The sequence below is a fragment of the Dromaius novaehollandiae genome, chromosome Z (genome assembly GCF_036370855.1).
Source record: "Dromaius novaehollandiae isolate bDroNov1 chromosome Z, bDroNov1.hap1, whole genome shotgun sequence".
NCBI lineage: Eukaryota > Metazoa > Chordata > Aves > Casuariiformes > Dromaiidae > Dromaius > Dromaius novaehollandiae.
Genome location: NC_088132.1, coordinates 67,597,302 through 67,610,708, shown reverse-complemented (window position 1 = coordinate 67,610,708; position 13,407 = coordinate 67,597,302). Strand labels below are relative to the sequence as shown.

The 13,407-nt window shown below is 40.6% G+C and overlaps 1 protein-coding gene across 1 annotated transcript; it reads left to right on the top strand.

Annotated features, from left to right (window-relative positions):
• Positions 1-4,232: 4,232 nt before the first annotated feature.
• Positions 4,233-11,521, top strand: LOC135325171 (large ribosomal subunit protein mL65-like). Its single transcript, XM_064502916.1, has 5 exons — positions 4,233-4,997; positions 5,258-5,403; positions 6,896-6,998; positions 7,903-8,079; positions 11,053-11,521. Exons 1-5 carry the CDS (start codon positions 4,292-4,294, stop codon positions 11,319-11,321), a joined length of 1,401 nt encoding a protein of 466 aa, XP_064358986.1. The 5' UTR covers positions 4,233-4,291; the 3' UTR covers positions 11,322-11,521.
• Positions 11,522-13,407: the final 1,886 nt, after the last annotated feature.

Below are 13,407 nucleotides of genomic sequence, written 5' to 3'. Positions count from 1 at the left end.
TACACCAAGGGAAGAGCCAATAAATTGCATGTATTTGAAAAGGCCAGACTCTACTCCTGAGTTCTTTAGACCTCTTTACTCCCACTGAACAGATTTGGCATTTTATGGACTTTTTTCTAATTTACTGTTTAAATTTTACCCTGGCAAAAAATGTGATCCTATTTGGGCTGTGCCTGCACTTCTAGTGGAGAATAGGGAAGAAGATGTTTTTTGCATTTAAGCAGCTTCTATACCTGTATATAAGAGATATTGAGCCTGCCCAGTAATTAGTGTCTATGCAATCCCATCTCTGAGTGAGTGCACTTCGCATGTACTTTGTCTGATTTCCAAATTTCAGAAACACAGAATAATTTCTACATTAACCCTATAGGGTAGGTTAGAATTGCAGGAGTCCCAGATCTGCCTTGAGGCTTCTAATTAATCCTCTCCAATAACTTTCTAGTTGGAACTGAGATGCTATTTTCGTTCTAGTTTCTACTTTAGAGATTTATAGCTAAGCTACAGCATTCATTCTAGCATTTGTATCAAGCACTTTAGGCAAGGTATCAATTTGCTAATCCAAGATCTTTTTAAGCATTTATTTAACCAACACGAAGATGCTTTGGGTTTAGAGGCTTAGTATAATTTAGAAACTGTAGAGAGTTTCCTTCTGTAAATGAAAACAAGGAAAATCATACTTTCTCAACTCTGTGAGTGTTCAGAGATCCATCGTAGGATAACATTGCTACTAAAAACCTACCACAGAGCTGTCAGCAACGCATGTCAATAAGTCAACCACACTGTTTATTGGGCTCTTCTGTCCAAGCCCTTGCAGTTCCTAAATGAAGACAAGTAATATTACATTGTACACCTAGCAAATAAATTTGACCTGTGACCAGGGCAACAGTAGTTCAGGGATTTTAAGTGTAGGTTAAAGCATAGCACTAGTTCCTGACACCTCTTACCTAGTTATAGAGTAAGTATCAGGGTGCAGGAAACATTCAAATCTTTTGAATAAAGCAGGGAAAATAAAATCAGTCCTTTAAACTTTCAAGTGCTTTATAACTTATGCTAAGTTTCTATACTGAACTTCTCTAAGGTTTAAAAATCTATCTTATAAAAAAATTGTTCACAATGTTGTAAGGATGTGAAGAAGGCACTTGTGATTTGAGGACATGACAAGAAAGTTCTTTCTAACGGTGGTAAAGTGTTAGTAATCCTCATGCAAAACAGCCTTCTTGTGTGAAAAAAATGGGTACAGTCTGGTCACATATCTCTGTGATAAATGCAAAACTGGAGGAAATGCAAGAAAGGTCTGTCAGGATGATCAGGGAAATAGAGAGCTATCTCTGTTGGAAGAGCTTGTTTAGTCTCTATAAATGAGGGTTGACAGGTGATATGACTGGTCTCCATCAATATTTTAGAAGGCAAACACTGGAGAGGGAAAAAGCTAATTAAGCTAATGGATGATGTTTGCACAAGGACAACACAGTATAAATTGACTATGAATACATTTATGCATGAAATGAGAAGAACATTTCTAACCACTAAACTGAAACAGGAGTTGCAGGAGCAAAAAGCCTAAGAATTGTAGTGGTGATTTTATGTAAGAGTTTGTGTAACATAGTGTGTCTGTCTGCGATTACAAGGGAATAGATTCAGTAACTTTACCTTGGCCACATTTGGCCAGTGTCCTTTAGGAGTCAAGGAAAAAAAAGTAATCCAGATGCGAATGGAAACTTTAGTATGTGGGATGAGGAAGATGAGGGAGGTTGCTCCCTATATGGTCACTCACCTAATCTAAGGTTCTTGTCCCTTCTGATTTAAGTGCTCTTTCCAAAGGAGGAGTCAAATTTCATTTACATTCCTGGGGAGAGAGAAGTCTGTAATTGCTGAGAGGATCTTATGCCTATGAGAAAAAGACTTAAAATCCTCAGACTCATATGGCTGTCCCACTTTGATTCGTTCACCTCGTTCGTTGACCTGTTCCCTTATGGTGAAGAGAGTAGTTGGATTAAAAATTAAAAGTGGATACCCTTAAGTGCCTGATATTTAACTGACTTGCAAACTTGACATTTAAATGTCTTTTATAAATATCCTGTTAGTCTTAACTGAAGTAAAGCTTTTGTTTACCTACTCATTAAGAGTATTTTCCTTCCTACTAAAGAAAACAACGATTTTAAATTCTGTATTATTTGAAAATCTCAGTCCAAAACCCTCTATTTCAATCTTTGTCATGTATTCTGAACCCCCCCCCCCCCAAAACAACTAGAGTGCTGACCTGCCATTAAGTGGAAAGCTAGGCTAAAGCTAATGAAAGGGAGTAGATTATCTGTGATATAAATGCCTTCTACACTAGCTCCACTCATAATTTCACTTCCAACCCCCAGTCATTCTAAATGCTTCAGACAGTTCAGAAAATAAAGACACGCCATGGAAATATAGAAAGAAATCTCCCCAAAATACGGGGAGGGCTCAAGTAAAAAAAAAACAAATGAAAGAACACTAGTAAGAATAATAGTAAACTTTATCTGACCCTCAAAGAGAAATCCCCTCAACTTTTCCAACTGTCTCTAAAAAAAGGAGTAACTGTACTGCTTCTCCTTGAAGTGTCAGCATGCCAATTTTAGCTTATTTCCAGTTTCATAAACAACTGTCATAATAAATCATATTTTGGTATAGTTGAATTCCTTTTATTAAAGCCAGCTTCACAGACTTTGCAGTTTCTGACAGGCTGTTACTTCTGTGTATACTTTGTGCTGTGGGTAACTACCAGCCTGTAAACATCAGTCTTTTCTACAGTGCAACAGAACAGACCACCTCAATATTTACTTTCATGTATGTAGAGAAAATGAAGCTGACTTGTGTTCCATCTGTCTTGGACTGAATCATACCTATTCAAGCTTTTTCAGATTTTGTCAATAAATTGTCTTGTATTTCTGCTATAGTTCTTAATTTGTATAAACTTTTGTCCTCAATAGAAGTTCTAAACAGAAAATGGTTCAAAGAGTCTCTTTTTTATTTTAGAAAGAATTTATCTCTGTCCTTTAGATGGAATGATCTTTCAATGCTTAGGGGCCTAATTATCTCCTGAACATGAATATGTAGAAAATTACTTTGGTTCAAAAATCTTCATCTTCTTGAATGGAAGAGGGTAAAGATTCATTGTCTGTGCAACATTATTCCATTCCAACATGTAGGGCTCCTTCTGAAGTACAGACTAATACTGAGGAAAAAGAAAGGACAGTGACCAGGTAAGTCTTTCATTAGCTGGACAAAGATGGAGCTTCAGCGACATCCATTTCTCTGCCAAAAAACTCTTCAGTAGTACAAAGACTGTATTACATGTTGCAGAAAGCCTATTTTATATCTTAGCTTAATCACTGACTAATATCATTTGTTAATCCTATCAAGGATTTCTGAGGTTTAACTTCCCAACCACCTCTGAAAGACTGCAGCTATATCCGATACTCCCAGAACTGAAACATGACACATACGATATAACCCTTTGTACAGATGCCTGCGGCATTGACAGGATTAGATTGTCCCGTTGCTAATCAGCAACGCCTATGTGTCACCGAGCCGATCCTCTCCAGCTACGAGGCCCACAGCAGCTCAGGTGCACCACAGGCACCTTCGCAGGCCAAGGCTGCGCGGGCTGCGGCAGGCTTAGTGTGGCACGGGTCACCCACACGCCCGCTGCACTGGGGAGAGCTGGCTGTCACACACAGGCCATCAGCCACCGCAGGACGGGGGTGGCAGCCGCCCACAAGGTAACCACATTTTGCCGCTGCCCAGTGTAAAGCACGTCAGGAGCTGAGGGAGCAGGTCAGGAACAAACGGCTGACGAAGGCAGCCAGGAGGGCTGTGCGTTGGGCCAGTGCGGACGGCAGCAGGGCCACCCGCGATCCCCGAGCTCCCGCGACACCTCCCACGGGGCGGGCTGGGGGCTGGGAGAGGAGCCCGGCGGGCCCCGCCACTACCGCGCACCGCGCCCTCCGCACCCCCAGCGACGCCCCCTCCAGGGGCGCTTCCGGGCTGGCTCCCGCTGTGCATTTCGGGAACTGTAGTTCCCGTCCCCAGAGAGCGGGGAGGCATACACAGCGCATGCGGAAGACGCTGCGCCTGCGGGACGAAGCAGCTGCAATGGCGTGACTCGCAGACAGGCCCTGCCCCTTTTTTTCCCGGCAGCGCGCTACCTCTCTCAGCAGCCTGGCGATTGGAAGGTTGGCCCGTTCACGTGATTTCCAGCGGCCAATCATATTTTCGAGTCCCCAAGGCTGTGCCTTCCGCAGTCTCGCCGCCTTACGAAATGGCGGCTTCCAGGGGGTGGCGGTTGCTCTGGCACGGCCGGTGCTGGCTTTCGCAGACGGAATCCTCCGCGGCCCCGGTGCCCCCGGACTCGCTCTACCCGCCCATCGTGGCCTCCGCCACAGCGAAGAGCAAAGCGGCCAAGCGGCGGCGCCTGGAGCATTTCCACCAGCGGGTGCATGATGCGGCCTCGATCGAGGAGAAGCTGCGGCTCTACGGGCTGCTTCAGCGGCCCAAGTACATGGTTTACCCGCAGACCTTCGCCATCAACGCCGACCGCTGGTACCAGAGCTTCACCAAGACCGTCTTCGTGCCGGGGCTGCCCCTGAGGGCGGCGCCGGAGCCCGCGAGTGTCCCGGAGCCAGGGGCGGCGGCGGCGCCGGAGCCCGCGGCGGGAGCGACCGGGAGAGCCTCGGAGCCAGGAGCGGCGGCGCCGGAGCCCGCGGCGGGAGCGACCGCGGGAGCTCTGAAGCCAGAGGCGGCGGTGGCCGCGGCAGAAGCGGTACCGGCCGCGGATCTGGATCTGGGCGAGCTGCGCTCCCTCGCCTGCGACGCCCTCTTGCAGGAGAGCTTCTACCAGAACAAGAAGCGGCCGTTCCTCTACCGCGATCAGGACCACACGCCCGGCCCGTTCCTCACGCAACTGGTGTCCTCACTTGCTGCCTTCCTGTGTGGTCGCAACCCGCTGCTGGCTGCCTCCTCCCTTGGTGTGGAGCTGGGGGGGGGGGGCGGGGGGGCGGGAGAGGAGAGGGGCTCTGGGCGATGGGGCTGGTTTGTGAACCCTGCAGGAATGTCACTGGTGGAGCTGGGTTGTTCTAAACATCAGTAGTACTTCTCCTTGTTCTTATTTTTAAAACTTATGAGATGCAGAAAGATTTCGGTTGTGCAGTTTTACTGCACCTACAGAGCAGGAGTGGGGACAGTTTTATACACAAATGGATGACCCTGCCCCCACTTTCTGTTTCAGACTTAAATCCTGAGGTTAACTATTACTGGCATCATGGTGAGGAAGTTGTTGTTCATGGATATCGAAAAGGTAGAGTTGATCCTGTGCGATTTCAGATAGATGACCACCCACGCCTCCAGATCCGTGTACCAAAGCAACTCCCAGAGGTGTGAATATTTTCATTAGCAAGTTCATCGTATTTACTTTCACAACAGTGATGTTTCTGACCAAGGCTGAAACTTCCATGTGATAGGTAGTATGTGGAGGCTCCATTAATTGTTTATGTAGTGTATTTGTATATTTTTCAAGTCTTATGGCTCTTTGCTTGGCCTTGCTGTGCGAAGTGCTTTACAGATATTGGGACATTCTTCTAAACTGCAAGTTGGTCATCTGTGTGCTTTAGATTCACTACACATTGTTATGCTTAGTTAAGTGGAGCCTTCAACTTTTATGCATCTACTTATGAGAGGAGGCAAGACTATGAGAGAAGACAAGAATAAGGAACATTGTATGAATGAGAAAGTACTGTCCTCAGAGGAGAACAAGAAGATGGAACAAATGGAGATGCAAGGAATAGAGTGAGAGAGAGCACATATAATCTGAATGTGAGCTCTGTTACTTGATACTACGGCTTACTAATTGTTTTCTTGAAAACTGAGGTTTTCTGGAAGCTGATTAAATATTCTGACCTCTTGTAGGGTTACACAGTGGTAATTGCGTAGCCTGAAAGAGTCTTGGTTTTCCCTGTTCCACCACAAATGGAAGACTGTGCTCCACTTACTGTTAAATGCTGAGTGTTTCTTGTTAACTCAGGTGTACCTTTTGCTTAGGCTAGTGCTGTTGCCATTTTGAGGACAAATGTCTGGGCAAATAAAGCCAAAACTGCAACACATGTAGGTGATATAAGAAGCTCTAACTGCTTGTTATAGGATGTGCCTTTGCTCTGTAGTTGTTTACTGCCTTAATAGCGTCAATGCAGCCAAATCCCACAAGTGGTTGTAAATAGAATCTGTGAAATGTTATGATTCCAATGATCTGTCTGACAGATTTATCTGAGACTCAGCTCATCTGCAGGTAGTATAGAATGCAATCATGTGTGTCTGCACCAGTGCTACTGGGAATGTAAATTGTTTAAACTGTCAGTTTTTTTTAAATGTCCATGGATTTGAACTGGACCTGCACCTACTTTATTTTAAGATACCTAGTACCCCATAAAAATATTGCATAGTGAAAAGCAGTGAATATCTGTAAGCTCATTCTGCTGGCTCAGATTTGTTTAATGACTGCTGCTAGAGATATTTTTGCTCATCCTCTTGTACAGAAGTGGATCCAGGTTTTGAAGGTAGTACCAAATGGTGGCTTTGTTAGCATCACACCCCACAATGTTGTTTGTATACTGTGGAAAATTAAGACTTAAAAGGGATCAGTGGAAGATGCCAGTACTAATGCTTGTCATAAGACAGGAACTTTTGTTGCAAGTGTCTTATGAGTATTGTGGGGTTTTGGGGGTGGGTGGGCGGGGTTGAAGCTAGATATAGGTATATGTAAACAAGACTTTTATGTTCTGTTGTCTAAACAGAAAGCGACGTATTATGTAATGACTTGTCAAGAAATGTGTGACTTACTGTTTGGCTTTTTTTTTCTTCCACTTTCTTCAAGGTTGTACCACTCGAGTCAGATCTTGGAGATGTTCCTGTTATTGATCACAAACCATCCAAACTGCCATTATTCAAAAAGCAATATGAAAACAAGGTATTTATAGGTAAGAGTTTCTAGTCATGAAATGCTGACTTTTAAAAATAAAAATAATAAAACCCCCTAACCTTGCTCCTCCCATCAACAATGAAAGCAGGTGTGTGTGTGTGCATGTGCGTGCATATATATGAACACATGGGGGATATATAATTACTTCACTGAAGAAAATCTATTGGGAGAGCTGTTATTAATCCATAAAATGAAATTGTATTGTTACTACTGTACTGTGAATACTGAATTTGAATATAAAAGATTTTTTTCTCTAATGCTTTTTTGTTTCGCATGAGAAAAAAATGAGGCTGTTCACAAACTTTGATAGTCCTTTCAAATCTTGCTTCCCAAATACTCACAGTACAGGAGATATTCTGAGTATGTTACTGATTCTCATGAGAGTTTTTGAGTCAGATGGTTTTAAACATTGAGAAACTTTAGGTTTATGGTAATAAGTAAAAGCAGAAGCAGGTGAGAGTTTAATTGTGTGTCTCTGCAGCCTCCAAACATACTATTCTGTCTCTGAGAAAAATCCAAGGTCTATTTTTCAGTAGAATGCCCAAGATGGAATCTCAAAACCTCAAGTAATGGGGAGCAGCATCCACCTCTGCATATGGTGTGCCTTGTCTCAGGATCCACTTGAAGGAGTTGGACTGGATGCAAAACTAGCAGAAAACTGGCTTTGAATTTTGATACTTCTTCAAAGACATTTTAGTATCTTAATTCTTAGGAGCCTTTTGAACTTGGGCAAGCCCTCCAGTCTCATCCAGGAATGGAGAAGTTACAACATTTTGAAACTATATTGTAGAACTGTGTAATTTTCAGTTTTATGGACCTGATAGTAAAGACATGTTTGTGTGTGTAATGAAGAGCGTTTACTGACTGAGTGACTCTGACTTTTTTTCTTTTTGGGGTCACAGGATCAAAGGTGGCAGATCCATGCTGTTATGGGCACACTCAATTTCATCTTATTCCTGATAAACTAAAAAGGCAGAGGTTCTTAAAAGTGAATCTTGAAGATCAGATTGAAGTTACTTACCGAGCTAATGGTATTGCAAGTCTCTTTGCCTGGACAGCAGCACAAGCAATGTATCAAGGTGAGACAGTCAATCTATAAAAATCTTTCTGGCAATGAACGCCAACTGTAATGTTCTCTAGCCTTTTTTCTCTCTCCTTTTTCATGCCTCTTCTGAAGAGCATCCTCTAAGTAGGTCTTTGAAAATTTAATTGATTCAATGAATGAAGCAGGGTTTATACAGGCGAGTATTTTAAGATTTTTCTCTTATCTAAAGCACTTAGAGTCAGGGAGAACTAATTCTGTGGAAAAGTGTTTTTTCTGTATATAACACTAAATCTGTGCAAAAAACCCTCAATGATGCACTTGCTGGCAAAGCAAAGCTTTGTGATGGGGAAAGGGAATAGGTCTGAGGCTGTTTAAGTATTTTCATTGTTTCAGAAAAATCTACAATTAGTCTGTTTTAGAAATGTCAGTTTTATCAAACTACAACCAATGAAAGAAAAATGCCATCATTAGTTCAGGAACCTATGCCTATGTTGTGTCTGAAAATCCCAGAAGACCTGAATGGATAACCCAGATCAGTCTTCTGTTTTCTTCTTGCTCAAAATAAAAAATGGGTATTGCAGTTTTGATCATCTGAGATGTCGCTGTTCTAAAAAGTGTGTGTAATAGTTTGACGCTCCCCTTCTCCCCTAAAAAATACTGTCAGACTGAATAACCTCTTCTGGCGTAAGTGGTGGGTTACTATATACGAAGTACTGAATAATAGTCTGTCTTCTCACTTAGGAAATACATATCATATAGAAAGCTATTGTTTAGGATACTAATATAAAGTAATTGTTACAGTTTGTAGTGGTTTGGAGAAGACATATCTTCTGAAAATGAGGATGCTTTCAGATATTGTTAGCGTGGTACTAGTTTCAAATTGAAATTTTATGCTGATTGAGAAACTAAAACTGAACTTACATTAAAGTCTTATTCTTACCAGGTCCTCTCAAGCATTCAAGTAAAAATGGTTTGAGTTACTACAATGGTTTCTCTTTTGTTCTTTCAGTATGCTTTTCTGATCATCTGCTGTTGGTAAGATTGACTGCCAGAAATGCAGAAGAACATAACTGATAAAACAGTTTTCTGTAGCTTGCCTTTGTTTCTTAGTCTAAAATAAAGAGAAAGGCCTTATACAAATTGTAATACATCAGAAGAAAAAGCTTGCCTTAACCAGGAATATTTTCATAAAGCTTTATTGTCACTTGGTGATTCTCTTAACAGATAAATTCAAATCTGAACAAGTATCGGCATAAGTGTCTCTTTGAAATTCTTTTGAATCATGAACCGCTACTGTAGCGAGAGGAAATTCCTCTTATTTATCCTAGTGCACTTTCTAAATGAAAGTGTGTGTGTGTATGTATATATTCATGTTCTGTTAGAAACTCTGTGTGTAGGAAGTAAAGAGGTCAAGAATGCTTTGTGCAATCTGAGGTTCTCTTTTCCCCTTACTTGTTGCTTCTGCTTTATGCAGAGTCCCTGCTCTGAAGTTACAAAACCTGTGAAATAGAATATACATGATGGACAGTTTTCCTTACTGTATTGTGTATTCTGTTGTATTGTACATGTAGAGTATTGATTATTAGAGTAATGATTAATGGAAAAGTAAAGTTGGAAATCAAATTTGGAAATCTAATGCCAATGAAGAGCCAATAGATCTTGACTGCAAAAATCACTATGTGGTCTTGGAAGTATGTCGTAAGCAGTATTTCCAATTAATAGAATGCAGTCTTTAAACTTAAGAGTTCCTTTTGTACATAATGGAATGCTAAGTAGTTGCTATGGAAATCAAGGTCTGTACAGTAAAATGTATTAGTCTAAGACTATCTCGGGAAATATTTTAGTTCTTATCTCTTAAATATGTTGTTCTAAACAAAATGTCACTCTTGAATTTAGAGCTTATTTTACTTCTTCCCATGGCATACAGGTGTTTACCAATATCTGTGTAAGTTCCAGCATGAGAACTTCTTGCTTGGTACTATGGATACTGAAAGAAAGCTGTCTTCTGGTAGTCTGGTGTCCTCAGTGCATTGAATGACATGCACATATTACAGTAAGATCTTGGCATTGGACAAAGGGAAGTAGAGGAGAACTTAATGCATGTAATTGCAATTGCTAGCTAGTGGTACTAGAAGCTACTTTGCTGATCTGTATTATCAGTTCTGAAACAACTCATTGAAAATTCTTTGACTAGCGTATGTATATTGTTGGCTCTGCATCAAATTGTGTTTGTAATGGCAAACGTGTGTTAAAGCTTGACTTTTTTGTGGACATGAAGTATTGAAGCCAAACAAGTCTCAGCATCAAAGCCGTTTACAGTTGTTAAAGCGATGAGGACAACATGATTCAAATCTCTGAAATTTTTTCTTTTTGTTCTGTATTGATTTCTAGTGTCATTGAACATGATCCTGCTACATACATAAATACTTAAAGAAAAATCTGTTAGAAGACTAATGCTCATCAGGGATTGTTTGAAGTGTGAATTCATATTGGCATAGCATTCTGTGTTGTCTGGCAAATTACTGTAACCAGTTATGCATACAGGAATATAAACTATTCTACCATGAAACAAATATTCAGTGCCCTGTGAAAGAGTGGGATAGCCAAAAGGCTTTTCCCCTCTGATTGCTTGCAGGACTTAATGCATTCACAACTTCCAGGTGACTTTCAAAATTACATATGTAAGATCAATTTGGTTTTATAACAGTCAGCATACGTTAACATTGTGATTGCTGCCTGGCTGTCATAGGGAACTGTGTACAGAATCTAAATATACCACTGTCTTTTTGATCTTGAAAAGATCCTTAATAGGTGGTTGTCTTCTATATTATCATTGTTAGCCTATGTGAGGAATGCTTGTGTTCTTAAAGCAGGTAGGATTTTTCTCCCCTCTACAAAAAGGTTGCTGCGGTTCCTGCTGTTTTTCTGCATTTCGGGATCTGGGTTTAGATATGTGTGCTGGTAGGAGTTCTGAGTCCTATATAACTAGTGTTTTTTTATTTTGTAGGATTCTGGAATGAAGCAGATGTGACCCGTCCTTTTGTATCACAGGCAGTAGTGACTGATGGAAAGTACTTCGCTTTCTTTTGTTACCAGCTAAATACTTTAGCATTAACTGTAGAAACTATTCAGAATAACCCTCGGAAGAATATCTGTTGGGGTACAGAGAGTAAGCCATTATATGATGTTGTGGAAGATGGTAATGTAAAAGGCTTTAATGATGAAATTCTGCTTCAGTTGGTTCAATTTCTGTTGAACAGACCAAAAGAGTTGTAAGTCATAAAACATTAAGATATTCCTGTTAACATGCCCGAACTTCATTGTAACTCCATGAAGTATGGCTTAGAATGCGCCTTGTTCTTAGTCAAATATTTATTTAGCCAACACTATTCATATTTTATAATCTTTGGGCCTTATTTCTTAACATTAAATATATGATACTGTACACTGAAAAATAAACATCTGGAATACTTTAATGTCTCTTGTATAGTTATTAGAATTGTAGTACACTTAATGGAAGTTTTTTGATCTTTAAGGAAGTGTATGAAAGTATTGAAGGGTGTGGACTAATTCAAAGTTATGTGAACACCTCCTTTCAGCATATCCATAGCTGTATGTTGAATTGTCCTAGCAAAGTATGAATTCATATGATCAGCTGATTACTAGTGGGCTGCTGTCTTGGTTTTCAAGACCAGTGAAAAATTTCTGGTTGTGCCTGAAAAGAAGCAAGCTGTCTTAAATGCTCACTCACTTTGAAGAGAAAGTGAGCTCAGAATAAAAACTGTTTCTTACTCATTAATGGTTAGCAATTTAATTATATAGTGAGAGAAGTATTTAGGCTCTTTTTTTTTTTTTTTTTGAGCAATAGTAGGAGTACAGTGATACTTGCTTCTAAAGTTTCTCTTGTGAGCATGTATACAAATGTTAGTGCTGTCACCTCCATGAACCATGGAGAAGACTCTCAAATACTGTTGTATTCATGCGAATGAAACTTGTTCTTATGTAGTTCTTCTTCTTCTCTTACTGCACCATTCTTTCAAGGAAATTTGAGTTGAACTTGGTGCTGTTTCCAGTAGGTGAATGTTGGTGTTTTGTATGTTGTTGTCTCAGATGTTTATACACAAAAGTAGGTGCTACTCAGTCTTTCCTTTTGCAAGTCATTGGGCCTATTTTTTCCATCTCCTAGCAGAGAGAAGCCAGCCTTGAATATACATTGTTTTTGCTTTAGCTTGAGACCTTGACTTTTTTCCTCACTGTAGACATCTTAAGGACGTTTGGCATTGCTGGTATTTGGATCTTTTATGGCTATTTTTAGTAGACAATAGCTGAGCCCAAACCATGACTGAGATCTCTGATATGTTGATAAGGTACGAAGTATAATGATTGTTTAGGAATGCTCACTTCTCAACAAAGGTTATCTAATCTTGAGGTAATTAAACATAGCTAGTATTATGTGTAGTCCCATACACTGCACACGTACGTTTTTGGAACTTTCTTTTAGGAATCGAGTTCAGTTTGTTTTGACAGAACAAGTGAATTGTGTATGGCTCTTTATAAAATACTTGCTGGTAAATACTTCAGCCTGAGCAACTGGGGATTCTACTTCCTGCTGTAAGCTGGCTTCCAAAGTATTTTATTAATGAAAGATGAGGTAACTAAGGTGACTTAAATTGGCACTTTGGTATGTAAGGAGTGGACTGTAGCTTCCAATATCTCTACCAGCAGAGGATAATTTGTATGACATGCTTAACAGAAGGAAAAAAAAATTCTTAAGCGTCTTTATTGTCTTTGCGTTGCTTAAGTATCCAGTAGTTCTGATCATGGCTGGTCCTTGTTTTTTAAAAAAAAAAAAGTGCGTATTCCAAGAAGGAACAGAAGATAAACTGATGGGTGGGCATGTTGATTATAGTGATGCAGCTAAAAAGTGAATGATTCATAGTATTTGTTTTGTGATGTGACAAGGGATAGTGCAAAATGAATGGGAGGATATTCAAAAACGGGTGGGTGTTCTGGCCCTACAGATGTAGAGCTTGTACCATATGGGGAATTACCTTCAGCTTGAAACTGTTCAAGTTGCATGCAAGCAGTGGTTGCAGAAACCTCACACTAGTTTAGAGACAGAAAATCCTGCTCCCAGTTTGTGTATAAACAAAACCTCATTTTTCTGTGATTCAGCCTGTCTACCCTGAGGTTTCAATCCTAGCAGAGCAAACTTATAGGAGGCCTTTTCTCCTTCACGCAGTTTTATTAATGACTGAAATATTGTAGATACGTAACCTGGTAGAAGAACCCAATGTTGGAGTGAAGACGGGAAGGCTTAGTGTAAAGTGGCTAAAGGATGCGTTGTGATTGCAAAATACTC

Coding starts and splice junctions, on each gene's coding strand:
- LOC135325171 (XM_064502916.1), top strand. CDS start 4,292: ATGGCGGCTTCCAGGGGGTGGCGGTTGCTCTGGCACGGCCGGTGCTGG. Junction 5,404..6,895: donor TACCAAAGCAACTCCCAGAG/GTGTGAATATTT, acceptor ACTTTCTTCAAG/GTTGTACCACTCGAGTCAGA. Junction 8,080..11,052: donor AGCACAAGCAATGTATCAAG/GTGAGACAGTCA, acceptor TTTATTTTGTAG/GATTCTGGAATGAAGCAGAT.